The sequence below is a fragment of the Podarcis melisellensis genome, assembly GCF_964234715.1.
Source record: "Podarcis melisellensis genome assembly, chromosome: 6".
NCBI lineage: Eukaryota > Metazoa > Chordata > Lepidosauria > Squamata > Lacertidae > Podarcis > Podarcis melisellensis.
Genome location: NC_138538.1, coordinates 79,171,093 through 79,198,998, shown reverse-complemented (window position 1 = coordinate 79,198,998; position 27,906 = coordinate 79,171,093). Strand labels below are relative to the sequence as shown.

The 27,906-nt window shown below is 41.6% G+C and overlaps 3 protein-coding genes across 7 annotated transcripts in view; 2 read left to right on the top strand and 1 right to left on the bottom strand.

Annotated features, from left to right (window-relative positions):
• Positions 1-2,964, top strand: part of NR5A2 (nuclear receptor subfamily 5 group A member 2) — a 302,503-nt gene extending 299,539 nt beyond the window's left edge. Inside the window, exon 8 of the transcript XR_014169294.1 lies at positions 2,946-2,964. The gene's annotated coding sequence lies outside the window, so the exon portion shown is untranslated. The remainder of the gene's footprint in view (positions 1-2,945) is intronic.
• DDX59 (DEAD-box helicase 59) overlaps positions 1-20,003 on the bottom strand; it is a 30,729-nt gene extending 10,726 nt beyond the window's left edge. For 3 of the 4 annotated variants that reach the window (XM_081914875.1, XM_081914877.1, XM_081914878.1), the window contains exons 1-2: positions 783-912; positions 483-665 (exon numbers count right to left, since the gene is read on the bottom strand). The gene's annotated coding sequence lies outside the window, so the exon portion shown is untranslated. Of the gene's footprint in view, positions 1-482; positions 666-782; positions 913-19,985 lie in introns of those variants that run through there. The other variant, XM_081914876.1, reaches the window with a different exon arrangement.
• Positions 20,004-20,300: 297 nt separating this feature from the next.
• Positions 20,301-27,906, top strand: part of CAMSAP2 (calmodulin regulated spectrin associated protein family member 2) — a 74,932-nt gene continuing 67,326 nt past the window's right edge. The window contains exon 1 of one of the 2 annotated variants that reach the window (XM_081914802.1): positions 20,301-21,896. In XM_081914802.1, the coding sequence (XP_081770928.1) occupies positions 21,758-21,896 (139 nt within the window). In that variant the 5' untranslated portion in view covers positions 20,301-21,757. The remainder of the gene's footprint in view (positions 21,897-27,906) is intronic. The other variant, XM_081914803.1, reaches the window with a different exon arrangement.

The window sequence follows — 27,906 nt, the reverse complement described above, 5'->3', positions numbered from 1 at the left end:
TAGGAGTTCTTTGGTTCACAAGGAGGAATCGCAATGAGTGTGGGCTCCTGTGTCTCCTCAGCCCCAGTCATACTGGCAGAAGTTGAGCCCACGTTCAGATTAACTAGAAGGGGGGAAACCCCAGAAAAAGAGGGGTTGTGAAAGGGGCAGTTGGAAGGAGGGACTGCAAAAGGTAGCTGTTTGCTTGGTCAGAATGAAATGGAAAGGAATCTGTGGGACTGATCGTTTGTAGACTTAACAACCTAACCATACACACTTTGCTCACAGGTAAGGCACACTGTGTTCTATGGCACCTACTCCTAGGTAAAATATGGACACTCCCTGGAAAGGAAGCCCAGCTGAACACAGTGAGATATTTTGAGTAACATACTAGGTCTGCACTGCATGCATAGCGCATATGTTTGATGCCTGTGCCAAGGCAGATCTGAAGCAAAGGTTTTAAGAAATTCAGCATCACTGTATCTCCATAATGGTCGTTGTACCTGTTTGGACACTATAGGGCCATCTGACTTAGCTTGTGTTCTTGTAACTGGACTGTTGCTTTAGCTTCCTTATTTATGTGTGTATTTCAGGCTTTCTCCCTCTGCTTTTTCAGTCCAAAAGACATTCAGAGTGGCTTCCAAAAATCAGTAATAAAAAGACAGTCCTGCTTTTGGGCTTGCAACCTAAAAGACACAACACAAAAGTAAACAGTGTTGAGAGAGAGGAGAGTAAAACAAAATAAATTTGAGCAATTTTTCTTAAGCTGAAATGGAAGCAGTAGAATGAAAGTAGGAATCTACCTGCTTCAAATCTGTTCCTTAGCTTCCACAGCTTGATGAAATGACTGTTTCCAGGTGAAGCTGAAGGATGGGAGAGTCTGTTAGAACTGATAGTTAGGCATGGACAACACTACCTTGCTCAGGAAAACCTGATGGAAAAGATAACCATAGATCCTCAGATGTTTTGCTCTTTGTGGCTACTGAGTACAGAATGCTCAGTCTTCATTAGGCTATTTTGGGGAGTTCTGCCTTAGGAGATTTCCTTTATAAAATACATGGGTTTACCTAGGCCTGCCAGTACCTCTCTCTTGTTCATGGATGACATGGTTTTTTGCTACAGTACATGGTTTTGGCACTTGAAGAATGAGTTTGCTGTTAGTATACAGTATATGATTATGATTAAGTCTTCTACTGCAGATCAAGCTCTCGACTGCCCTTCTGCTCACTGATCATATACTTTCTAACTGTCTTTTCATTCACAGACCAAGGCACATTATTTTTCTTGTTTAGGACTCCTATATTGTTGGAGGAACACTGACCCTAAACAGATGACCAATTTATCAAGTGCTAAGATTTTCTAGGGCCATAGATCAGTGGAAGAAGAGGTTCCTAGGTTAGCAGAACATAGCTGTTTTATATCGAGTCAGACCATTTGGTGCATCTAACTCAACATTGTCCACAATGATTGGCAGTGGCTCACTAGGGTTGTAGAGTTTCTTCCAGCCCCACCAGGAGATTCCAGGGATTGAACCTGGGACCTTTGGAATGAAAGGCAGATGCTCTGCCACTGAGCTTCAGCCTAATTCCAACCAGGGCTGGGGAAAACTCCCCTTTCATAGAATCATAGAATTGTAGAGTTCCCAGGAGATTCCAGGGATTGAACCTGGGACCTTTGGAATGAAAGGCAGATGCTCTGCCACTGAGCTTCAGCCTAATTCCAACCAGGGCTGGGGAAAACTCCCCTTTCATAGAATCATAGAATTGTAGAGTTGGAAGGGACCCAGAGGATCATCTAGTCTAAGCCCCTGTAATCCAGGAATATGCAGCTCTCCCATATGGGGATGAAACCTGCAACCTTGGCATTATCAGTAGCATGCTCTAACCATGCTCTAACCAACCGAGAGCTGCTGTCACTCAGTGCAGACAATTCAATACAAGCAGCTTCCTTTAGCTATGTCTACCACAGATTTGTCTACTAATCAGAATTAGTTTTTTTAAAAATCATGTCTATAATGTACAATGTAATGGGGGGGGCAGTTATCAAGTGGCACGGCTTCCTCACATTTACCACTGGGTGAGCTGGTCATCAGTAGTCACTCAGTGTAATAAATGATGTAGTGATCTGCATTTGGTTTCCTTTGAAGTTTAAGTAAAAGCAACAAAGAGTCTTGCAAGCTTACAGACTAGCATAATAGCATATGCTTTTTGTTGACGAGTCTACTTCCATCAGTTCTCAGAGCTGACCCTACCATTAGGCAGAGCAAGGTGTTTACTTTGTGCAGCATATGAGAGTTTGTGTGAGGTGTAAAGATGAGTGCACCTACCTCTAAGGTGGCTTGATGTACTCAGAGAGCAGGAGAGGACACTAATTTGTCCACATTGTTGAACTAGGAGTTACCTGCCCATCTGGTTGACTTGTAGTTAAATGGAAGAGAGTGACATATTCTCATTTGCCTCGGGCAGCAAAATGCCTTGGCTGACCCTGGATGATCAACTGGTTTCTTGCTTTCTAGCTCCCAAAACACATCTTTTTGGAGCAAATTTCTGTATAGATTGTACACTTGTGCAGTTCTTGTACTTTTAGAAAGCCGGTTGTATAAATTAAGGCATTGCCATGCTCAGTTTTTGCATCTGATGAAATAGGCTAGCTGTTGCCTTGGAAACCCACAATTGCTGTAATGATTCAATTAAAGGTGCTACTGCACTTTATATATTCTTTACCCGTATTATTGCTCTTGGCTTATTTAGTTTAGCAGGGCTTACAAATGGACCTTGTTTTGCACCTCCCACCCTTTATCTCTAAGTAACATATGTTTGCCACTTTTTTCTCCTTTTCACTTGCCTACTTGTTCCTTTAGCAGTGGCATGATAGGAAGGAAGCCAATAGGAGCTGCTTTCTACGTCTCCATGCCAGGACATGTTAAATTCATTCAGTGTGGGGAAAAAACCATGCTCTAAATACAGGTACAGTGGTACCTCAGGTTACATACACTTCAGGTTACATACGCTTTAGGTTACAGACTCCGCTAACCCAGAAATAATACCTCGAGTTAAGAACTTTGCTTCAGGATGAGAACAGAAATCGTGTTCCGGCGACGCGGTGGCAGCAGGAGGCCCCTTAGCTAAAGTGGTGCTTCAGGTTAAGAACAGTTTCAAGTTAAGAACAGACCTCCGGAACGAATTAAGTACTTAACCCGAGGTACCACTGTATATATACTAAACTTAGCTATGATGCTCTGTATATATTAAATAGTAGCAGCCATATATTTAATATTACATTAATTTAGCCTTATTCATGCTTATTTTATTTTTCTTTGACTGAGTCTGTTACTTTTGTGGAATGCTCTCCCCAGGGAGGTTTGTCTAGTACCTTCCTTATAGCACATTCATTCCTCTTCAACCAGGCCTTGGGCTGATAAATATTCTACAGCCCTTTAAATGTGTTTGTGGGAGGGGAGTTATTGTTTTGTTGTTTCTGTTTTAACTATTTCTTGGTACTTTTATCCAGGGCTTTTTTTAAGCCGGAACTCACTGAAACTCAGTTCTGGCACTTCTCGGGTGGGAGCCATTGCCATTATAAGAGAAGAAGGGAGGTGTTCACCTTTTTCTAGAAAAATAGAACTGCTTTTATCTCTTGTTTTTATCACATGAACTGCCCTGAGATCTTTTGATGAAGGGTGGTATATCAATCTAATAAATAAAAATAATAAATAAATAAATAAATAAATAAATATTTAGATTAGGTTTAGTCTTTGCATAGTGGATTTTATTAAAGTATTATCACGTACTTTATTGCATCTGCCAGGGCTAGATTGTTGAGAGAGGGTCTAGTCCTTTCATTTTCACACAGAACATCTGTAGTGGAAATGGTTGGCTACTCCAGTCCATAGCCTCAGAGATGCAATGGAATCCTAAGCAAGTTTACTCAGAAGCAAGTCCCATTCTGAAAGCATGGAATAAGTCCCACTGAACTCAAGAGGACTTTGTTCTGAGTAAATGTACATAGGACTGCACTGTACATTTATTATTAGTTTGATTTGTTAACCTGTTCTTCACGCTGAGATCCCAGGGTGGATGTAAATACAACATTTAAGACAGTTTTTATCAAAGGTTAAAGGTAAGTATACAGAGGTCAAAGGCCAGCATAAAGAGGCGCATCTTCAGCATTCAGTGAAAACTGTGTAAGTTACGTTGCCAGATGCAAGACTATGGGGAGGAAGTGTGATAACTTAGGGGCTGCCACAAAGAATGTCTTGTCCCAGACCACCACCAGCCTGCCAAGCTTTTAAGGGCCAGGGAAATGCCAAGATGGTCCCCTCTACTTATCTTAATACCTAGAGGGTCTGTAGAGAAGGGGATGGTATTTCAGATATTGGGGGCCTAAGTCGTTTAGGGCTCCAAACACTAACATGAACTGGGCCTGAAAACGAACTGGCAACCCATTCAGCTGTTTTAAAGTTGAGGTTATATGAGATCTAAATGGAACCCCAGCCGGTAATCTGGCACTGCATTTTGGACTGGTTGAAGTTTCCTGAGTTTTTGTTCAAGGCCAGCCCCACATAGAGTTCATTGCAGTAATACAGTCTGTAAGTTACCAGAGCATGGCGTATAGAGGCCAAGTCATTTCTGTACGAAAGGGGCCATAGCTGGCAAACTAGCTGGAGCTGGGAGAAGGAACACCTGCAAGCTATGGACTGCATCTTCCAGTGGAATACAACTCTGTCCAGGACTGGTCATCTCGCCAGTCCCCAGACTCAAGAACTCAGAACGCATAACACATGTCTTTTTCAGGATTCAGCTTCAATTCGTTGGCTCACATGTAGCCCATCACTTCCTACTAAGCACTAGTCATAACACCTCAGCAGCCTCTCCTAATTCATAAGGAACAGAGAGATAGAGCTGGGTATCATCTGCATATTGATGACACATCACTGCAAATATCCTGATGACAGCTCTCAGCGGCTTCATATAGATGTTAAATAGCATAGGGAGAATCTACTCTCCTAGCTTGCTCTCCTTTCTCCCCAATAACTTCTGTATCATTTCCCTCTTCTTTTTAAAACATAACAGCTCAGAGGGGTGATATAAGTTTTAACACGGTATAAATTTAAAATTAATTATTTAATAGTCAAGCAAAAAATCAACAGCAATTCATATTTAATGAGTCAAATAGTACACCTTCCAGGTGCACTTACTCAGCTGGCATAATACTGCACAAGGAAGTTGCTAATTAGGATGATAAATTGTAACCTAAGGGTAGATACTATCTGCAAAATGTACCTGTCTAGCTGGCATAGATGACAGTCTGGCTGGGACCCTGGAATACAGAGCTTTTGTGCCTTGTGTTGGATTTTGACCTGTGAGAAATGAGTATTTTTTTCACAAGAAAAATGGACAGATCACAAATAGAATGAATATGCTTTTTGCATAGCAAAAATACTAATGGACAGAGCCCCTCTTTCCCCAGTGAGTTTTCTCTTTTTTTTTCTTTTTCTTTTTTTCATCTCGAGGTTCTTTGGATCCTAGCCAAAAAAAGTTGAAGTTAATTGTTTCAAAATTAATGTACAATAGGTATGTATGTTCCTATAACGTACTGAGTAATGGCATGGGCAGGCAAACTAAGGCCCGTGGGCCGGATGCAGTCCAATCGCCTTCTCAATCTGGCCCGTGGACGGTCCAGGAATCAGTGTGTTTTTACATGAGTAGAATGTGTGCTTTTATTTAAAATGCATCTCTGGGTTATTTGTGGGCATAGGAATTTGTTCATGTTTTCCACAAAAATATAGTCTGGCCCTCCACAAGGTCTGAGGGACAGTGGACCGCCCCATGCTGAAGAAATTTGCTGACCCCTGGAGTAATGGCCATTGGAATAGATATATTTTTCATCTTACTTTTTTGTATATCCAAGTACTTCATATTTAATGGTCACAATTTAGCCCTATTTGGGTGTTCTAAATTCCTCACATGATAAGGAAAAGTGAGGAAAAGTATGCAACTCTGTCCACCCCCACCCCCCTGCTCTGGCATTTCCTCTCCTACTTGCAGCAAGAAATCTTCAAAAATAGATGCATCATTATATTTCCCTATGCAAAAGATACAATAAAAAGGGAACATTTAAAACTCCCTAGCTTATATTGCAGCAGCTGCTCAGATGCTGTATGCAAAGTATTGGGAATGACCAAAAATACTGCAGATGGATGAATGGATTAATAAAATGTGAAAGTTAAATTTCACTAGCTAAATTTATGAACTCTGTGAGACGGAGAGGAACGACGCCAAACATTAGATTTATTTATAATTAAGTGGAAACCGTAGATACAATTTTGGACTCCAATTCTTTATTTCCAACAATGCAATATTGCAATAATGAGAGAAAATGCAATAGTGATTAGTTATGACTTTTGTGAAGTTAGAAATCTCAATATTTTTCAGTGCCCTGGCATACATGTATTTTGGGGTACAGCATCTCTTTTGCATTTGAGAACTGTTATACAGTTTGTTTTGGAAGAATTTCAGGTAGTTTTTCAGTACCATATAACAATAATAGAAAAACTACATTAAAAAACCGTGTCTCGTGTGTTGCTCTCCTTTAGCTGTAAATTAGCCAGAGGAAACACCCTTTCTCTTATTCATACCCCACTGCCTGAATGTATCAATGTCTTCTGGGCATTGCCTGTGCCATACTTTATCTGTATTATACCTGGCTCTAGAGTAGCTATAGTAAGTCAGTCTACTAATAGTATCAAAGCTTTCTGTTAACAAATCTCAGCAAGTTTGGGCATTAGATCGTTCTGAACTATCCCCTCACAAAAGCGAGGCTTTTTTTGAAGCCAGAATAAGCTGATCCTAGAAAAGCAGGTTAAGGCAAGTATCAAATGGTTTGTCAGCTAAATACACTGCAAGGGTGGAGGATTACATTCATAATATGTTGTGTATTATGGGTTAAGCTACCCAGAGGGAAATAGAGATTATTTGAATCAGTCATCTTAACTCTATTTGCAGTGATGAAAATTATATGTTTCAGCTGGTGTAAAACTTGGAAACAAGATCTTACGTGTTTTAGAAATCCATTCTTATCTTACTCAGTTTTGTACCAGTATACAGTATAAAACGTAAAGTGTTTTAGAAGATTAGTTGATAGTCGGATAGTGGTGTGTTGGAAATGGTTTGTCCATTTTATTATTTGATCTTGTGAAACACAGTAGCTCAGCAGCAAGCATCAGCACTACTTCAGAAGGATGGCAAGAATCGGGAGACTCGGGTGAAAGCTGGGGGTGCAGTGACAGCATCTGCATTCTGAGGCAGCTGCCTCACTTTGCCTAATGGTAGGGACAGACCTAAAAGATTAATTTTGAGAGACAAAATTAGGCAGCAGTGTATCTTGACATGGGAATGATGTTGAAATTTAGTAAGGCTAAGGCTGAAACATTCAATTTAGCAGCAGTTTTCACTTTGGTAGTTATTTAAGATCCCATAAATACTTTAAGGATTACATGGGGAAGGTTGATAACACTGCCTGTTACAGAAAAAAGGTGTGTGGTAGTTGTGATTATTGTGTAGCTGTCAACACATTTTCTAGTACAGTATGTGTTTGAGGTTTGTCCAAGGGAAATGAAATGAATGAATGCTTTCTGTTCTCAAATAATTGGTGATTCATTCCTGATGGAATGCATTTCTATTTTTGACAATGTGCTGCATACTATTTCAAAATAATGACAGTGAATTATGGCATTTCTACATCTCTTATTTGTATTGCAAGGTGGAAAAATGTTACGAAAGGACACATTCGAGGTTTCATTCATCTCAACCAATGAACTTAAATTTATGTGTTTGCTCCTATTGATATATATATTAAGGTTCCCGTTTTAAAAACATAATAAAAGAGCCCTGTTCAATAAGAGCAAAGGCCTATCCAGTCCAGTAGCCCATTTACCAAATAAAACAACTAAATGCCTGCGGGAAACCCACAAGCAAGATACAAGCACAATAGTACTCAGGCAACCCATATTTACAGGGATGCCATCTCTGATCCTGGATATACTATCTAACTATCATGGCTAGTAGGGTTTAATAGCATTATCCGCCATGAATTTGTATAGTTTAACTATGTGCTGTGTGAAGAAGTATTTCCTTTTGTCTTTTTTTAATCCCCCAACATTTAGTACCCTGGATGACCCCAGGTTTTAGTATTATGACTCTCTTACCTGGAAAGCCATCCAAAATTCACCTCTAGCTTTATTTCTGCTGTTTGCCCAACCAGGACCTCATGCTTTTTGCTTAAAGTATGGGAGACATGTAACAGCTAGGTTTTATTTCTCTCTCTATATATATAAAGAGGAGTGATGATTGCTTCTTTATTTCAGAATCCTAGCTGCTTAATTTGGTATCTGAGCACTGAGCAGAGACTTATTCAATCTCTTATCTTGGAAGTGAGTCTGGAGGCTGACCTTACGACTTCAACATCCAGCCTAGTATTTGTACTTTATTGTTTTATATTTGTCCTCATTTCCCACCCCATTTCATAGTGTAACATCTTGCCTGATGATGAGTATAGTGGTACCTTGGTTTGCAACGGTTTTGGATTACAACCGTTTTGGATTACAACCCTGTCAAACCTGGAAGTGTGTGTCCCCTTTTTTGGATTACAACCCTTTTAAAATTATTATTACAACCTTTTTTTTTTTTTTGGAGACCCCATTGGCGAAAGCACGCCTTGGGTTACAACCTGTTTTGATTTACAAGTGGACCTCTGGAACGGATTACGGTTGTAAACCAAGGTACCACTGTATTGGATAATTAAAACTCTTGTCACGATTGGTCCTAACAAACATATTGTCCAAGTGTGGGTTTTTTGAGCTGCTTTTTTTATGGACAACCCCCCTTGCTTTTTAATATACCGGTAGTTTTTAATATTTCCAACAGAGCAGCAATTACTGTGCCTCATGATCTGTCATCATCTGCAATAGTGATTCCTAGTTTTCTCATGAAGCAAACCGTTTAAACCCCGCCCCAATATAGAGATCAATAAAATATTACATGGCTCTGAGCAAAATTGTTTCTATCCAACACACAAACAGTAAAGGTAGTGGTGTTAGCCCATAAGAAAAAATCCATATTACGGCAATACCTGTATTAGGCTGAACAAAAGCTCACAAAATAGTGTGCAAGCCTTTGGGTTATCAGGAACTCTTCATTAGGCTGGGTGATAAACAGAGCAATGGAGAGAGGGGAAACAATACTTGTTTGTTTCATGGAAGAATGGAGAGAAATCAGGTTGACAGTTGGATTGTATATTTTCAAAGAAGAGGGAACAACCATTGTACGTTCCTTCTCCGTAGCAGTGTTAGGTTCAGTCTGAATCCTGCAAAGCTCCTTACACAGCTTCCTTGGAAGGTCCCTCCCTCCCTCCTACTTTCTGTCTTAAGACTATGACAAGATGCAGACTCCATGATCTCACCATTAGCCAACTTCCTCATCCGCATGTTGCTTTCTTTACTGGGATTTACATGAAAGTGATACGTGTATCACAAATTTTGCTAGTTGATGTTACAGTGTGCCCAGATTCTGTGCAGGAATACTTCTAAATAAGTCCCACTTAATTCAATGGGGCTTAGTCCCAAGTACGGTATATTGTTGTTGTTGTTAGTTTATATACTGTTTGATTGGGGGAGGGGGGAAACCTCAATAGTTATTTATGCCATAAATTTTCTATACTGCTTGGTTGTGGAAAAAACCTCAAAGCAGTTTAAAAGAAAGCCTATGGATTTTCTGTAGAAGTTTAACTATGCTGAGGGCAGATTTACTCCCATGTAAGTACATAGAATTGCAGGCCTACAGCAACATCCTATTGTGTACAATGGTACCTCGGAACTCAAATGTAATCCGTTCTGGAAGACCGTTCGACTTCCAAAACATTCGAGTTCCGAGGCACGGCTTCCAATTGGCCGATGGCTAGGTTTTTGCACAGCGGAAGCTGCATTGGACATTGGTGTTACGAAGAAAGTTCGAAAACTGGAGCACTCACTTCTGGGTTTTTGGCATTCAGTAGCCAAAATGGAGCCGTTCGAGTTCTGAGGTACCACTCTACACTTATTCTGAACTTCATCCCATTGTTCTCAATGGGTTTTATTATCCTCTTACCTGGGTGTACGTCCCCCTGAAATAAATTGTACCTCTATTTAAGTAGACATATATAGGATTGCACTATTAGCCTTATTTCATAGATGTTTCAGTTAAGGTTGTCAATCTCCCCTCCCCCCCAGAATACCTTGTGTGCCAGTATAGGGGCAAGTTTTGTGTGTTTAATATTCTATCTTGGTAGTGGACAGTGCACTTTAAAAATGAAAGGAATTCAGAAACCAGCAGGTTGTCTTACATTTCCTCACCAGAAATGTACAAGAGCATCTACCTTTAAAAGCCTCGGGCAAACATGGCATTTGGATTTCTATTCCAGTGGTTGATAAATTGACTTGGGGGCAGAAATGAAAAGACATGCATGTCTCTGGAATAACTTTCCTGTATAAAACTAACAGCCTGATCTTATACATCAGGCATGGGCAAACTCGGTCCTCCAGATGTTTTGGGACTACAACTCCCATCATCCCTAGCTAACAGGACCAGTGGTCAGGGATGATGGGAATTGTAGTCCCAAAATATCTGGAGGGCCGAGTTTGCCTATACCTGCTATACATATTAATTTAGAACAGAATTTTTAAAGACTTTCTCTTTAGTGAGTGCTATTATTATTATTATTATTATTATTATTATTATTTACTGCCCTTCACAGGGCAGTTTACAGGATTGCAGATTTTGACTTTGCCAATTTTTGTTTCAGTTCATTTTTTAAAAATAATGCTTCGGGCCACGGCACCAGGAGAGAAGAGTTCATGGAGCCCACTCCTCGCACACTAGATTATTTCTTTTTAATCCCCCTTCCCTCTTTCTATCATATACACCCAGCTCCAGCTCCGTTTTTCAGCCCTAGGTAGGGCAGGGTAAGAATGATCTTTGTTAACTGAACATGGCAAGAAGGTTCTCTTAAAAGTGGACCCTAGGACCCTTGTGATATCACACAGGATTCTGGAATTGACTTTCTGTTAAAGCAGGGAAGCCAGCCAAGTTGGAAGCAGTGTAGGTCATTAAACACACAGGGTGGTATTCAACTAAGTTTTAATCATAGCAGACCTACTAAAACGAATGGACCTAACTTAGTCATGCTCATTAATTTCAGTGAGTAAAACGTAGTTGAATGCCACGCATACATTGCATCCAGCAGGGCAGGAACCCCTATAGTAGTAACTACATTAAGTAGCTGCCTAACCTGGCTGTATGATTGGGCTGGAACTATGTTTACCTGGCACAAACTGCTGGGAATTAATCAGAAAATGTTTAATTTTATAAATGTATGGCCTAATACATTTTTAGTAGTCATAGCTAGAAACCAGTTTTAAAAGCAGAAGTGATTTATGAGTGTGGCAGGCCGAAGTAAAGGATTTACATTATTCTCCTTTTGATATGGATTCCTAGAAAAAAGACTTTCTGGCTGTAACAGCAAGGAGGTGGTAGGGAGGTGAATCTTCAAAGCATAACAAACCACTGCACTCTGAATTACTTTATTGGAAAGAGAGGAGCATAGATAAAGGCACATGATACCCAATTTGTGGTTTCTCGCTCATCCTATATAAAAACACTGAGGGCTGGATATGTACTTATCCTCATTTACATCACACTGTTCATATCCAGCACCCCAGTTCTTGTTATGAACAGGTCGGTCAGAATGGGGCAGTTGTTTTTCAGGCACCCAGCCTATTTGCAGTTATAGTGGCAATCTTAAATACCCTTGAGGAATAAATACAAGATCACTTAAAGTGGATTAGTGACTCCTTGGCGATTTTTAGCTGTGCTGTTACAGTGCAGAGTGCTCAAAGGCTGCTTAAAAAAGGATTTCCCTTACTCTTTTAGCTCCATGCTTAATATAGATGAAGCGGGGATTCTAAGGCATGTTAGTAATAATGAATACAAATCATGGAAGTGGGAAGTTATTCCAAGTTCAAACAGGCCACAAATTTCACTGGAAAGCCAAGACTAATGGCAGATTTCATTTCAATGACATATACCACTAGTCTGGAATGGGAAAGACTTTAAGTAGATATCCACATGGCCTGCAGAAGTCCTATTTCAAAATTGCCACTGGCCCATACTCTTGCAGCACCTGTCACATGAACCATGGCACCTATAGCCAACAAATTTATGTAAAGTTGTAAGGTTTCAGGTGTTCCAGTAATAGCCATAAAAATAAATAAATAAATAAATAAATAAATAAATAAATAAATAAATAATAAAACAATAAGCATAACCAAAATATGTTGAAGAGAAAAATGCACTAGGTGTGGTCACCAGATATGTTTTTAAAATTACTTAATGTAATCCTAAAGGTAAAGGGACCCCTGACCATTAGGTCCAGTTGTGACCGACTCTGGGGTTGCGGTGCTCATCTCGCTTTATTGGCTGAGGGAGCCGGCATACAGCTTCCGGGTCACATGGCCAGCATGACTAAGCCGCTTCTGGTGAACCAGAGCAGCGCATGGAAATGCCGTTTATCTTCCCGCCGGAGCGGTACCTATTTATCTACTTGCACTTTGATGTGCTTTCGAACTGCTAGGTGGGCAGGAGCAGGGACCGAGCAACGGGAGCTCACCCCATCGCGGGGATTCAAACCACCGACCTGATCGGCAAGTCCTAGGTGCTGTGGTTTAACCCTACAATGCAATCCTACCTTTCAACAATTCCTTTTCTTAGGGATGTTGCACAGACTGAAAACTAAACAACAAAATCTGCCGTATATTTTGGAAACTTGTTTGTTTGCATTTGGATACTTCTTAAGATTGCATAACCAAATAATGCATGATGGTATTTGAAATCAAAAGCAGTTTTAAAATAAATAAATCTGAGTCAAGATGACAAGCTGAACTTTTCAGTCTGCTTACATATGCCCCATTCAGTCCCCGATTAATGAGCAGAGTCAGGACCAAACTTCTATGTTGCTTCCATCATGACAGGCACACCTTGTAATGGGTCACCCAATCTGACTCCCCAGTCTGCCTGTACGGCAAGATGGCCCTCAGTTTGTTTAGGCTTAGAATGATTAATCTAGGTTAAAAATGTTTCTGGTTCTCAGACAGAAAATCTAGGGACTTATTGCTGCTTTGAGAAACCATAGCCAAGGCTCCAGGTCAGTGACTTCAAATTACATCAGTCTCATCCTTGGTACATGGAGCATTAAGTGTTTAAACTTATAATTTATAAAACTTAAAAAAAAAACTAGCAACCTTCACAAGGAGGATGACTTTGTCCTCTATCTGCACATCATGGCCTTTGATATTCAATAGACTTTTATAAATTTTGCATTTGTGCTACATGGTGTACTCTTGTATAAACTGGCGCTTCTCAAACAAAAATGGATTAAAACCTAGCATGGTGATTCAGACCCACTCCCCCCCCCATCATAACTTAGGTAAAGGTAAAGGGACCTCTGACACTTAAGTCCAGTCATGGCCGACTCTGGGGTTGCGGCGCTCATCTCGTTTTATTGGCCAAGGGAGCCGGCATACAGCTTTCGGGTCATGTGTCCAGCATGACTAAGCCACTTCTGGCAAACAAGAGTAGCGCACAGAAACGCCGTTTACCTTCCCGCCGGAGCGGTACCTATTTATCTACTTGCACTTTTTGGTGTGCTTTCGAACTGCTAGGTTGGCAAAAGCAGGGACCGAGCAACGGCAACTCACCCCGTCATGGGGATTCGAACTGCCGACCTTCTGATCGGCAGGTCCTAGGCTCTGTGGTTTAACTCGCAGCGCCACTCGCATCCCTCCCCATCATACCTTGCTTTGTCCCAAATATGCCCCAAGTGTCGGCAGTGCTTTCATCAATTCCTTTATTCCTTTACTCTGTGGTTGAATTCTTGGATGCCTGTATGGCAACTTGCAAAGGAAAATGCCTTTTGTCTAGGTTCATGAAGCTGCTATCACTTCTACACTACACCTTGACATCCCAACACAGTGGGAAACAAAGTAATTGTAGGTTACCCCATACCCACCTCACAGTGATATCACCAATACTGTACTTGCAACTTTTCAGGTCAGGCCCGGCATCAGTACAGTACAGAGCATCCTTGAGCACTTTTGTGACAACTCCTGCCCTGTGCCTCCACAGTGAATGGCTAGTTCTGGGAGCTAAATTTCCCATGATGCCCTGGGGTGATGCTGTGTCAGGGACATCATGGAAATTAGAATGGCAGTTCAAAAATAACAGCACTGATTGTAGATCTTCTGCTGCTGCCACCAGGGCCCAGCAATAGAGGAGGGGATCCAAAGGAGGGCATTTTACTGAGGGCCCCCTCAAACCTGGAGTTGGCCCTTTCTCAGGTTATCATCACAGGTCTGAAAACTCGGTAAACTCCAAATTTTGTTGGCTCCACCTGGGATGCACCAGGTCCTGCTAGATTCTGTCAAGAACATGCCATAGTTGGTGTTGCCTCCACCTCCGAGTCACCAGACTGTGGGCTTGGCCACACTTACTTACCTTTTGCCCCACTCGTTCCAGGCAGAGGTCTGCGTTTCAACACTCCATGGCTGAGTGTGGTGGTGGTTTTTTTGCTCCAGGCTTTCCTCCCAAAACATACTCTTTAAAGCTGAATCAGAGCAAACATCAATTAAGATTTCCCACAGATTGATACTTGCTCTGATTGCACTTTAAAAGAGTGGGTTTTCATGGGGAAAGTTATGGAGCAAAAAAGGGTGCCCGGACATGGAGCATAAAATTGCAGACCATGGCTGAAAGAGAGGAGGAAATGTGTTTTGACTCCACCTTCCCAAGCTGTCCCCAACCTCCTCTGGGGCTCCCAGTCTTTCTTCATTTTTTAACCAGATAATTGTCCCTCTCCTCCTGTGCCTGCTGCAGTAAGCCTCAATTCTTGACTCTCCTGTTTCCCTTGACCTGTCCTTACTATAATGGCCACGTCACACAAAATATTTGTCTTAACTCTGTGTAGGAGGGGAAAGTCATGCCTGAAGCAACCTTCATATTTACAGTAATGGAAATACTTTGGTGTAAGTTTGGCCAAAATTTGATTGCTAATTTTCTCAAAACTGAGGTAACATGATTCTTGTTGTTCTGAAGAAGTGTGCATGCACATGAAAGCTTATACCCAGAACAAACTTAGTTGGCCTCTGAAATGCTACTGGACATTTTTTTATTTTGACTACTTCAGTCCAACACAGCTACCTACCTGAATCTTATGTTCTGGTCACTTACACCTTTTCTTCCTGCTTGTAAAAGCCTACTATTAGCAGATAAGCCTGACTGGTAGAAGTGGTATAGTTCCATCTTCAACATTATTTCCTGCCTACTCTTGCAAAAGCCATGTTTTCAGTTGTATCACTCTCAAGTTAAACTATAATTCTCACTGCTTAGTTGAATTATGGTCACAGAATGCTGTTCCTCAGCTGCTGATCTTACAAAATTGATAAAGTTGGCTCTTTTGCCTTCCTCTTTTTACAGTTACGTTTTGTAGGGACGAAATATTTCATGCAAAGGTGAATGTCTCTGACCTTTGCTTATCACAGATAATGTGAACAAATCCATGCGGCTGTTACTCTGCAAGGGTTTGCTTCTGGAAGTGTGTATTTGCTTCCATGTTTTTCTAAGAATTGCTATGTTTCCTTTAAAAAGGCAGCATTTTGCACATATTTTACTTGTAGATAGCTTTGAATTTCAGCTAGGATGACCAGATGCAGTGGCACACCACCTAACACTTCACAGATAAGAACATTCTTCTTAATGTTGTACCTCCATTCTCAGATCAAAGAATGTCGTCTCCTCTCCCTGCCTGTCTTACCCCATTGAACACTGAGTTTTCCTGAGCTCTGTTTTATTTACTCTGCAACAGTAGTGGCTGCTGAAGCAAAACATCTTAATAAATGGACCATGGCAGGTTCCCTTTCATAAGATCTAATCACACAGTGGTTCTTGCTGTACATACTACAATATGCTACATACTAAGAGTGAATTCATTCACTAATCATGAATCCTTATGTAGGCAAAATAGCGCCTCACACAAACAAGGAAGGGGTATCAACAGGCTTGAGAGGTGGGGAACCAAAGGGGGGGGACCAAAGACAGCTCAACAAAGACTGAGGTGTGTGTATGGAAGAACCAACAGAAAATTGGAGGGATGGAATGAAGTATACTCAAAGAAGGCATGGCTAGATTGTTGGAACTCTTTATAGGAGCACTCCAGCCTGCAATATTTCGTTGCGGGTCCCACTTATTGCAAGTAAAAGATATTCAGCCTCATGTGCTATTGAGGCAAGTAGTTATGTCGAAATAATTCTGTCTTCTGTAGCATTCTGAAATCCACAGCAGTCCTCTCCAGTCCTCACAATCCAGTTTAAATCCTGTTGAAATCAGTTGTGATTGTGACTAACTTAAGACATATTAATTTCAATGGGACTTAAGTGCAGCTTTTTTAAAGTGCTACAGTCAGTTTGAAATTCCACCTTGGCAAAAAGCAGGGAAATCATAAAATTTGTAACAAAGATATAAAATAATATCAATTGAAGAAGTCTACACAAATCCTCTGAACAAGAGTATTTGTTTCTAATATACATGCCTAGGATTGCTGTGCAAGTCCTGAAGTTCAATTTAGACTTTCTTCCATGTGCATATAGCATTATAACCTTTTGTACTTTGCTTCTTGCAGGCTTTGCTAGAGAAGTGAATTATGAATCTTTATACTGCATTGTACTAGCAGAGAACAGTGTTTCTGGGGCCTTTTATTTTGGGAACACAAAAACCAAGACCAAAAGGTGACTTTTTAATTCAGTTTCCTTCATTTCCCCTTCCTTTGCTGTTCTAAATTAAGGGTGGACAACACCCCCAGCCCCAACAGCAGGAGGGAAGCAGTAGCCAGACAAACTGCAAACCAGGTAAAACTTTTGCTACTAGTTTCCTGTTCTGCCTTGCTACTGCTCCCTCCTGGAGAGAGAGGAGATGCAGGATCATGCCTGGAAGAGGAGGGTGGACCCACCCACTTCCAATTTGCAACAGCTGGCCTGATAACAGACTAACAGACTTCCAGGTGGAGAATTTCCAAGGGGAAAAATAGTTCTTTATCTGCTAATTAGTGGGAGGGAGTATTGTTTGTTTATTATTAAAGTATAGTTAATGTTGTTTGTTATTATTTATAAGGCAGTTGGTCCGTCCCCCCATAAATGTTATGTTAGACCAGAGCTTTCCAAACTGTTACAACACGTGTGTTGGCTGCAGTATGTAGGTGTGTCGGGCAAATGCTCCCCACGCTTTTCCCAAGGCTGATAAAAAAGGGTAAAGGACCCCTGGACAGTTAAGTCCAGTTAAAGGCGACTATGGAGTTGCGGCACTCATCTCCCTTTCAGGCCAAGGGAGCCGGCGCTTGTCCACAGAGAGCTTTCCGGGTCATGCAGCCCACTTCTGGTGCAACAGAACACTAAAGGAAGCCAGAGCACACAGAAATGCCATTTACCTTCCTGCCACAGTGGTACCTATTTATCTACTTTTACTGGTGTGCTTCAAACTGCTAGTTTGGCAGAAGCTGGGACAGAGCAACAGGAGCTCACCCCGTCATGCAGATTCGAACTGCTGACCTTCTGATCAACAATTCCAAGAGGCTCAGTGGTTTAGACCACAGCGAAAGGGTTAGTTCAGGCTTCCTCAAACTCGTCCCTCCAGATGTTTTGAGACTACAGTTCCCATCATCCCTGACCCACTCGTCCTGCTAGCTAGGGATCATGGGAGTTATAAGCCAAAAACATCTGGAGAGCCGAGTTTGTGGAAGCCTGGGTTAGTTTAACTTCCAGTTTGCTGGTAAAAATGAATTAATGTGTCACGAAATGATGCATGTCAAAAAAGTGTGTCACCAATATGAAAAGTTTGGAAAGCTCTTTTAGACAATATATTGATGTATGATTTCCCCCCTTTCCCTTATTGCAGTGTGTATTTCTCTGTGTGTGTGTGTGTGTGTATGTGTGTGTGTGTGTTTATGTATACATACACACTAACACTGTTGTAAGTTACTTAGGGTGACAAGCAACTAATAAGTTTAACTAACTAACTAACTAACTAACTAACTAATAAACAGACACTGTTCAGCACTGCTACTATTGCTTTTTTAAATTTTGGCTAACACTGAAGGCATGATGTTCTGTGATTCTATTTCATTCTTGTCTCCCTTTTCTGTCATTATGATGGTTACAATGGCCAACTCTCCTGACCAATGAACCAAGCAGTGGGATGATGGGTTGCTCTTGCACAGTGAATGTAAATGAAGTGTTGAAAAAGGACCTTTACATGCGATGTGCAACGTTTTTTGCTCAGAGGCCCAATCGCAATCTCTCCACATGACAGTAATTGGTTACCTTCTACTGAACAGAGGATTTCAAACCATATACCTTCTGGGAACATTTATCCCTACTTAACGTTGTCTACCAGATAACCCCTACACACATTGCAGATATTAATGAGGCATGTCCATACACTCAATTCACATGAAATAGTGACTAGGCATCTTGGGTTTCACTACTGTCATTCATGAATGTGCACTGCTGAACACATCCAACACTCCCTTATGGTAATGTATTGCAGGGGAAGATTAGCAGTCTGGCAAGTGATCCAGGGAAGGGTTTTGTTTCATTACTGATTTTCTTCTTATTAAAAGCATGGTGATGTTTCCACATTAACATCAGAGTTTCATGAAGCAGAGTTGGAAAATTACATCTCTAGAAAATAAGATGGTTCACAGACTGAGAGCCATACTTAACAAGGTGGGGGAGGAGATTTAGGGGCCGTGTGACATTTCATCCCAAACTGATAATGTAGGAAATTGAGGATGTATTTTATCCGCTGTAGAATTCAAGGGCAGAATGTTGACCTAGTATGCAGCAGCTCTGAAAAAGACCAATTCCATCTTGGAGATTGAAAATACAATTGCCAGAATTATAATGCTGTTATACATATCGATGGCATGGCCACAACTTGGGTTACCATGTTCCATTATGATTGCCTTACTTAAAAAAGGAAAACATTAAGACCTGGAAAAGGTTCAGAAAGGGGCAAACAAAATGATCAGGGGGATTCTTAATATGGGGGGGGGGCGGAAGGGGTGTCTGTGTGATAGGTGTGAAATATTATACACTGTGTGGGTAAGATAGCTAGGAAGAGGTTTTTCTCCCTGATAACACTAGAACCCAGGGCCATGAAGCTGAATGTTGGAAGATTCAGGAGAGATAAAAGAATGTGTTTCTTCACATAGCACAAAGTTAAACTATAGAATTTGATCCCACAAGATGTACTGATGGCTGCCAACTTGAATGGCTTTAAATTCATAGAAGATATGACTATCAATGGCTACTAGCTATGTTCTACCTTTACTGTCAGAGGTAGTATGCCCTGGAATACTAGTTATGAGCTTAGTTATACACATGTGGATGTAATGTGTAGTTTGTCCCTCACTATTGCATGCCTAGAATTAAGTACTTGTAGCCGTTTCCTGCTCTGGCCTGAGAGGGCAAGGCTATATAACGTATGTATAGTACTGTACTCTTTCCTGGTACATGGAATAAGTCTCCCTGGCTCTCTCCCTAGATAGCCCAGTTAGTGATAAACATGCCTAGTTCCAAATTTAAGACATGTTTTAATTGCCCCATCTATCAGGGTAACTTACACTGACTAAGAGATTGCACTAGTGATAGCGGCCACTCATGTTTTTCTCAGATACTTTTTTAAAGAAGATTTTACGTTCACAATAGAATCATAGAGTTGGAAGGGATCCGCAAGGGTAATCTAGTCCAACACCCTGCAATGTAGGGATCTCGGCATGCTGTATTGAAACCACACCGGGCTGGCATAGCTTTGCAAATGTGCAAGCAGTTTTATTTCTGCACAAATGCTTATATAAGGTTCATCACTCACTGACACATGTGCTTTCCAAGAATCCTATCACTGCCCAAGTTTTAGTTCCCACATGGAAACTGCATGACCTGTGTTGGAAGAAAAGCAAGGATTTGAGAAGCTTTTTTTCTTTTTTAAAAAAGGATAATTAACCGATTGCAATTGCTCTGTGGCCCAGACACTAAGATGTAGACACATATGCACGTTTTTAAAAAATATCTATTTTTCACGAATTGGCCAACATTTCCCACAGTGCAGTCAAATGCAACTAAAAAAAACAAAAACGCGCTCCAGAATGGGCCTGCCAGTCATTGATGCCCTGAAGGCAGGACTCTGCGGTAGAAATCGGGGGGGGGGATCCTCGTCAACAAAATGAGGAGTAACCCCCCCTCCCATAGCAGGGCTAACGTCTCTTGAACTAGGTGAGCTAATAATAGACATGATGATTACCCAAAAGGCGGCGACGGGGGAAGACTATTAAGTCTATAATTACCATGGGGCATCGCCGGTGCCAATGCATGCCCGAGAGCTGCCTTGTTTCCGCTCAGCCTGTTCCTGTGCAGAGAACGGCCGGGCTCCGCCGCGCGCCCACCCGCCCGCCTGCCCCAGGCCTTCAGCTGCCCGAGGCCCTCCCCATTTGCCACCCCACCCCGTGCGCCCTGCTGGTGGGCCAGCCTCCGCCCTGGTCGCTGAGGCGCCTTGGAACCAGATGATGGTGAGCTGGAGCGCGCGCGTCAAGAATGCCCCATTGTACCGGCCACGTGACCCTCCGTTTCCCCAAGCCGGGCGTCGGTGCGGGGGGGAGGCAACACCCCTCTGCGCCTCCCCCTTGGTCTATCCCCCACCCCGTCTCCTCTCCCGGCAGCTCCGCCCAAGCCCGGGAAGCGCGCACGATGAGGAGGGGGCAGCGGCTAGCCGGGAGAGCGCGCATGCGTCTTTGCGCGCGGCTGCTTTCCTCAGTCTTGAGCGCGGCAGGAGGAGGAGGCAGGGGAGCTGTGGCGAAGCTTGGGAAGGGGGCGACATAGGGGCGACGCCGGAGAAAGCGAGGCGACCCTCAGAGCGCCGGGAGGAGCACTGACAAGCGCCGCGGCCGGCTCGGCCGCCGGGTTCCTCCCTCGTCTTCCCGCTTGGAGAGCCGTATCTGGAGCGCCCGGACATCTCCCTGCCTTGGGCGCCGCTTCCTCCCGAGCCGCTGCAGGAAAATCCCGGCCGCCTCCCTCCAGAGTCTGGCCCCTTTTCCCCGCCCCCTCTGCATTTCGGAGGGGAGAGCCGAGCCGAGCAGGAGCCTTCAGGCTTGTGGGGAAGACTCTCTTTCAAAAAGGAAGAAGCAACCAGAATAATTAATAATAACAGCAGCAGCAATAATCCTCACCATTCGCCCGAGGAGTCTCCGAGCTGGCCATCGGCTGCGGTTGCAATTTATTTGTTTGGAATCGGAAAAAGGGCATTCGGACAAAGGGCCCTGGGGTGGGGTGGCGTAGGGTGGGGGAGAAGGAGAAAAAGAGGGCATTTATTTCACATTCCTATGCAGCGGGAGGGGAAGCGGTGGCGGGGGGGATTTCGCCCCATAAACACAGCTGAGTTCGCTGCACCGCCTCCATCCTCCGTTGCTACGGTCTCCTAAAAAGAGAAGGAAGGAAGACCTATATATTACTAGATTTTTTAAATATACATCTATATATAATATATCTATATATTGAAGGTTGCCTTCTAGAAGGTGAATCATGTAAATCGATTTTTTGAAAATAAAATTAAGGCTCTGTGGGCCCGGGGTGTGGGGGGAGGGAAGGAAAATGGGGGATGCCGTAGACGTCAAGGAAATGAGAAAGACGTTCATTGTCCCTGCCATCAAACCCTTTGATCATTACGACTTCAACAGAGCGAAAATCGCCTGTAATCTAGCGTGGCTGGTGGCCAAAGCCTTCGGGACAGGTAGGTTAGCATGTCTTCTTATCACCTCCCTTTTCCTCATCCGTGTTCTTGACTTGGTTCTCTTTACTGGGGTGAATCATCCAGCCGTTGGGGGACTGTGCCAGGGAAGGGGATGATGGTGGTATATATGACAAGTAACCTGGGTGTGTGTTGTGTTTTTGCTTGTGCAATATTTAATCTCATTTTGGGGTTGCTGCTATTGTTTTCATGAAAAGATAAATGGCAACTTGTATTTCTGTGAATTCTTAAAATGCAGATCTTGCAAGATGATGTGTGCAGGCAATTCCCTCCTCCCCTTCCCTCCTCTCCTTGTCATAAAATATACACCTTTTTCCATTTAGTAGCTGGCACAGAAAATGGGAGAAATGTATGGGCGTTGTTAGTTTTTGACATTTGAGGATAGCCTGCAGTCATTTGGGTCAGTGGGAGCTGGAGGTTCCCTCCAAAGAGAAGGGCATTTAATGACACTTGTCACCTTTCACAGCCTATGCGGAATTCCCATTGCTTGATTGTATTGAATTCTTTGAATACTCTCTAAAAGATGACTTCCTGCTGCTTATCATCTAGGCCTTGTGGAAGGCTAGCTTTGTTATTTGCAATAGGTTCCTTTCCGAACAAAGGATTTTAGGCTACACATACACACACACAGCTTTTGAATAGGTTATTCTTAAATGGCATGCATTAATAACCAGTGATGATTCTTCCAAAAGAAAGGTGAAGTAGCAATCCCATAATTTTGTCTGTCGAATAACAGGAAAAGGTTCCTCCTCCTCTTCCTTGCAATTCTGCAACTGTTGCATTTGAAGCCAGGGCATTGTTGCATATTGTACCAGGGCAAAAATATGTGGTGGTTTTGTGTGTGCTTTTTTTAAACATGTCATCTGGAAACTGGCAGTGTGTGACATGACAAAAGGCCTTTGGGGTGCCTCAGGTAGTTACCCAGACATCACGGAAATGAACCAAACCATAGCAAGTCCTATCGTAGGCCATCAAATAAGTGTTTTGTTTTGTTTCAGTTGTGGAAGCTGCAGACTATCTTTCTCAGTCCTTTGCAAAACATATTTTTTCACCACTCTCTAATTATCATGGGTTTGTGTAAGAAAATGCTGATTTATTGGAAATTTGTAGACAACTAACTATGGGAAGTTTCTGAAATGGTGTAACATTCTTCTTCCCCCACTCCTCTTAAAATTCAGTTCTGCAGGTACAATCATGAAAACATCTTAATTAACACATTGTGGTAATGTTGAAATCATTCTTGTCTGGTAAACAAGTGAAACGGCATTCCTGCATTTTCAGTTGCTAGTCACCAAGAGTACAGTAATCAAGTACAGAGAAGATGTGTGGATGAGCCCTAAGGCTCATTCTGGGCAGTAAGTCCTACTGAATTCACTGAGAGCATTTCCAAGCAGACATGCATATAGGATCAGGAATAATTAAAGAATAATTTATTGTTATGGGTGGAGTGGGGGGGAACACAAGCAAGGCAATCTTTTATCTTTAACTCTGCTAAAGTGCTAGCTTATTGCATTGATCTAACTACAGCAACTCCCTGTGGAATAAGTATGGGACACTGAAGTATGTTAGATTGCAGGCAGTTGAAATTGGGATATGGGAGCCTGTTGTAAGTCATCTTTCCTGGTGATATGACCCTTTCCCTCTGAACTGTGCTGCTTAGGTGTTTTGAAGTGCAGTAAGAACTGTACCAGCAGTTGGCACTTCCAGGAGGTTGGGGAAGCGGCTGACCATCATAATGTTCTCCAGCATTTGCCTTTTGCTGCTGCTAGCCTCCTATAGAGTAAGAATATGGAAGATAGCTGTACGCTATTTAGCCTGGTAAGAGAACTCCTCCCTTCGAAACTCTTATTTAAGCCAGGCTTCTGGGAGTGCAGGAAGAACAGTACCAGAAACTTAATTGTCAATTTGCTCTTGTTCTGCTTTGTATTTATATACTTAAACCTATATTTTTTGTTTATTAGTAATATTGGATTTATTCTATGCATGCTAAATTGTTTATTTTGCCATTTTTTAATTTATTGACATGCTCTCTATTTCATATAATTATTATATGATGTTTTGAATGTTTGTTGTAAGCCACTTTGGCCACAGCTGATGCTGGAAAAGTGGCATATAAGTAATCTTAATCAAATAGGTTCAAGTAAGCCTTCCACATTAACTTGAAGATGGAACAGGAAGTTGAGAATAAGACATACAATATGAAAGAGTGAAATAATATCCTCTTTGTACCTAAGTATAATGTTGAAGAACAGTGTACACAGCAAAGACAGTAAGAACATCCTTTATTTCAAATGGATTTTGTTACTCCTCTTCACAGAGAAAGCCATAATTTGCTTTATAGACATTTTTGCTTCCTGCTGAGAGAAACAATCATCAGTGTGTAAATATGCTGTTTGTATAGTGTCTGCCATTGTTTTGATTGTTTCAAGTGACTTTATTCAATTAATCCTTTCCTTGATCCTTGAATTGGAATGGTGAAGTGGTTTGTGTTTCAGTAGTACTGCATATGTTTGTTCTTGACCCATTCTATCAGTTGGGTAACCTGAAGACCCATTAACCTCCACTTTTTCTTAGGGATGGAAAAATTCACTGGCTTATTTTTGATACCTAAAATGGGTTGTCTGCCTGTAAAGATGCACAGCTTATTTGATTCCCCTAGTGGGACGAGAGGAACTTACACAGTGCCTTTGTTTAGATTTACTGGCTTTTAATGGTTTATTGTGCATAAGGAGCATGCAGTTTCGCACTTCCCAATCGCTCCCTCTTCACTCCTCCCCTGCTACATGGAGAAGAAAAACCAGGAAGCCGCAAATAAGTTAATGTCCAAATACTGGATGTAAGACCTGCAGGTTTTATATGTATTCTTCTTAAAAGTTTTATTGGGCATATATATATATATATATATATATATATATATATATATATATAGGGTGCAGATTTAAATTAAGTATTGGCCTGTACCCTTTGTAAAAGCCATAACTGTTCGCCAGCCTTAAGTCATGGTTTGTTGTTGGCTTAGAAATCCTGTCTTCTTGTGAAGCAAGAAACCGTGATCCCAGGTTTGGATGTAATGGGAAGCCTGTCTTTATTGTAGTTTTCTGATTTGCTTCTCTTGCTTGCGCTTATGAAAGAAGTGGAAATGGCTGGGCCACATGCACAAGTACGTTATTTGTGCACAGTGAACCACAATAAGACAGCAACTCAGGCTGCTTATTGTGACGGGCGAACGTGGTCACTCAGTCTGATCATTGGCTGCAACCGTATGCTCCAGCATCAGCCTGCAAACGCATATGCCACAAAAGATCCATTTGCCTTTCAGCCAGGGGTGAAGATGATGTCATCATGATGTCAGGTGACTGATACATAGGCTGTCCCACCCACCTGTCAGAGTTGTCTTGCAGTATGGCGAAAGGGGTCTTCTTTGCCATTGTGTTCCCCACAAATGAAGCAGGACCTGGTAGGATTGAACTCTGCTCACCAGCTGATTAGTGGATACTTCAGTTTTGCTCTCTGCAGGGGTCTGCTTCACCAGCAGTCAGGATGATTGAACTCCTCCCCCCCCCGCCTATCAGCTGACATCACCCAGTTATGTCAGCTGAGTGACAGGTAGGCATGGCTTGGGGAGAAATAGCATCATGAGCCAAAGGGAACTCCCCTGGAAGGCTAAGCTTAGCCCATAAACCAGAGGTTCCTCACCCTTTTTTGAAAAGGCTATTTGTTTTTGAAAGCAGACATTGTACTCCAAGACTACAAATACAAAAGTAATGATAGTTTTATATATGAAGTGTGGTTTCATGAGTCGAATTGTAATACTCTGGAGCTTAACTGTCTTGTCCAACATTTTGACCCAGGAGTTAGCATTGCTTCTTACAGCTCCAGCCCATTTCTTCTTTCACAGTTCTAGGTTAATTGGCACTGACAACTTGAAAAAGCCTCAGTTTATTAACCCTTTGAAAGTTTATTTATAGTAAAAAAAGTTACATTTGTTCAACTACGTGTCTGAGTGTATAAATTGCAATTAGACTTCACTAGCAACCCACAAGCTAGTATTTTTTGAACACTGTCATTTCTGTAAAGCAAATAAAGTTTAGTTACTTTTTCGTTAGTTAATTATTTTGAATACTCCACTGAGGAAAAATGCAGTATTCATTCAGGGATCTTGTGGCTCTGATACATTTTAGTAGTACCTGTTGATTCAGCAGAGTAAGTTGGTTTACTGGCTCTGTCCCAACATGTTAGCTTGGTTTTAATTGACAATCAATGGCTTTTTGCATACACAAGAAGATTTTCTTGTTGGTTTTTAAAGAAATACTTGCATTACCGTGTGCTAGAAAAGGTTCTGAAGATGAGTTCCAGAGGTGTATTTTCAACCTGGCTCCTTCAAAATGAATGTGTGTCTGGTGTAAAGCAGTTTAAGTTAGACATGCACTGTTAGGGCCTGACAAATTACTTGCTTTGCCTTAACTTAGGACATCTTGGATCCAAGTCAAATACTCCTTTCACTAAAATATAAATATCTACTCCCATGTTTGGTAGACACACTGCAATACATCTTTACAACTTGGGGACGTCACAACTTGCAATCTGCATTCAGCAAAGGTGTGGAATTCAAACTTTGTACCATCAAGAAACTTTTCCCCCACATTGATCTGCCTTTTATGTTGATGTATTGCACAGATTCTGTGGTACATTTTAAAATCGTATTCTCTTTTGTTTTTAAGCTACTTTAAAATTATAATAAATAGTAATACTTATGGTTAGAAATATATATAAGAAAAGTATCTGCATGTATAATAGGTTAATTATGAAATGCTAAATAAAATATCAATGCTATGAATATTTATAACAACCCAAGTAACCTTTTTTGTTTTGTAAGATGTGGAAGCAATTAGGGGTCAGCTCTTGGATTAGATGAAGTGCCAACAAGCACCTAGCTTATTGCTTCTAGTAAAATTATACATTTTTTATTAAGTGCCTAAAGAAGGCAAAGCTATGCACTTAGGTAGAATTTCTTGTGGAGCATCTTGGTGTTTGGATGGATAGGGTTCCTGGAAGAACACCTCAATGCAAACAGTTAATGAGCAGAGTAAATGTATTTTGTTGGACAACTGTCATGGAGACAAATGCATGGTTGACAGGCAAATCTCACCACCTCATTCCAGCCTAACTGTAAACTTCACTACCTTATCACATTAAAAGCAACCAGTGTAGTAAATCATGTTTTCACAACCATTTTGTATTCTATTTGCTCCTCTATAGGCAAAGGCCATGCCGATATGAATGTTACTCATAGGGCCCAGATTGGCAGTGCTGTGATAGCTGCACAAGTATGTGTGTGATACTGGCCCATCTTGAGTGAGGCAGGAGGTAGAATTCTTAACTTTGTCTTTTATTGAGATGCATCTCTTACCTTGTCATCATCATCTAAGCATGTAGCACTAGTAGCAAGGTGACATGATGCTTGCAATTACTTTGCTCCTGTGCCACTTGAGCTTTAAGTTGTCCTTTCCTCAAAGATAGAATTGGCCCCACAGCAAAAAGTATGCACCTCCTGATGTCATGTCTGATTTTGTTCCAAAAGGCTAGAAAAGTCATCACGTTTGTAAGCGCTTGGGTGGTCTTGTATCCTTTTTTTTTTTTTAATAGGCTCCCTTTCAGCAGATCGGCTTTCTGCTTGTCACTTCAAATCAGGATTTTAATGTATCTTATTTAAAAATCATTCAGCACTACAAGTAATTGGGCGATAGTCTGGAAATGAATATCGTTACTCGTCTAAAACAGAGTTGGGCAGATTACAGTTTTGGAGAATCTGCTTTGTTTTTGCTGGAACCTACCAAGGGTGCTAGGTGCAAAATCCATACACTTAGAATTCCACTCATCAGAAGCATGAATTATTTCTGTGAGTTGCCCAGAAGTGACCTATATAAATATAGACGGCTGTGGAGACAATTGTAAACAGAGGGAAGTTAAATGCAGGAAGTACCGGTACATG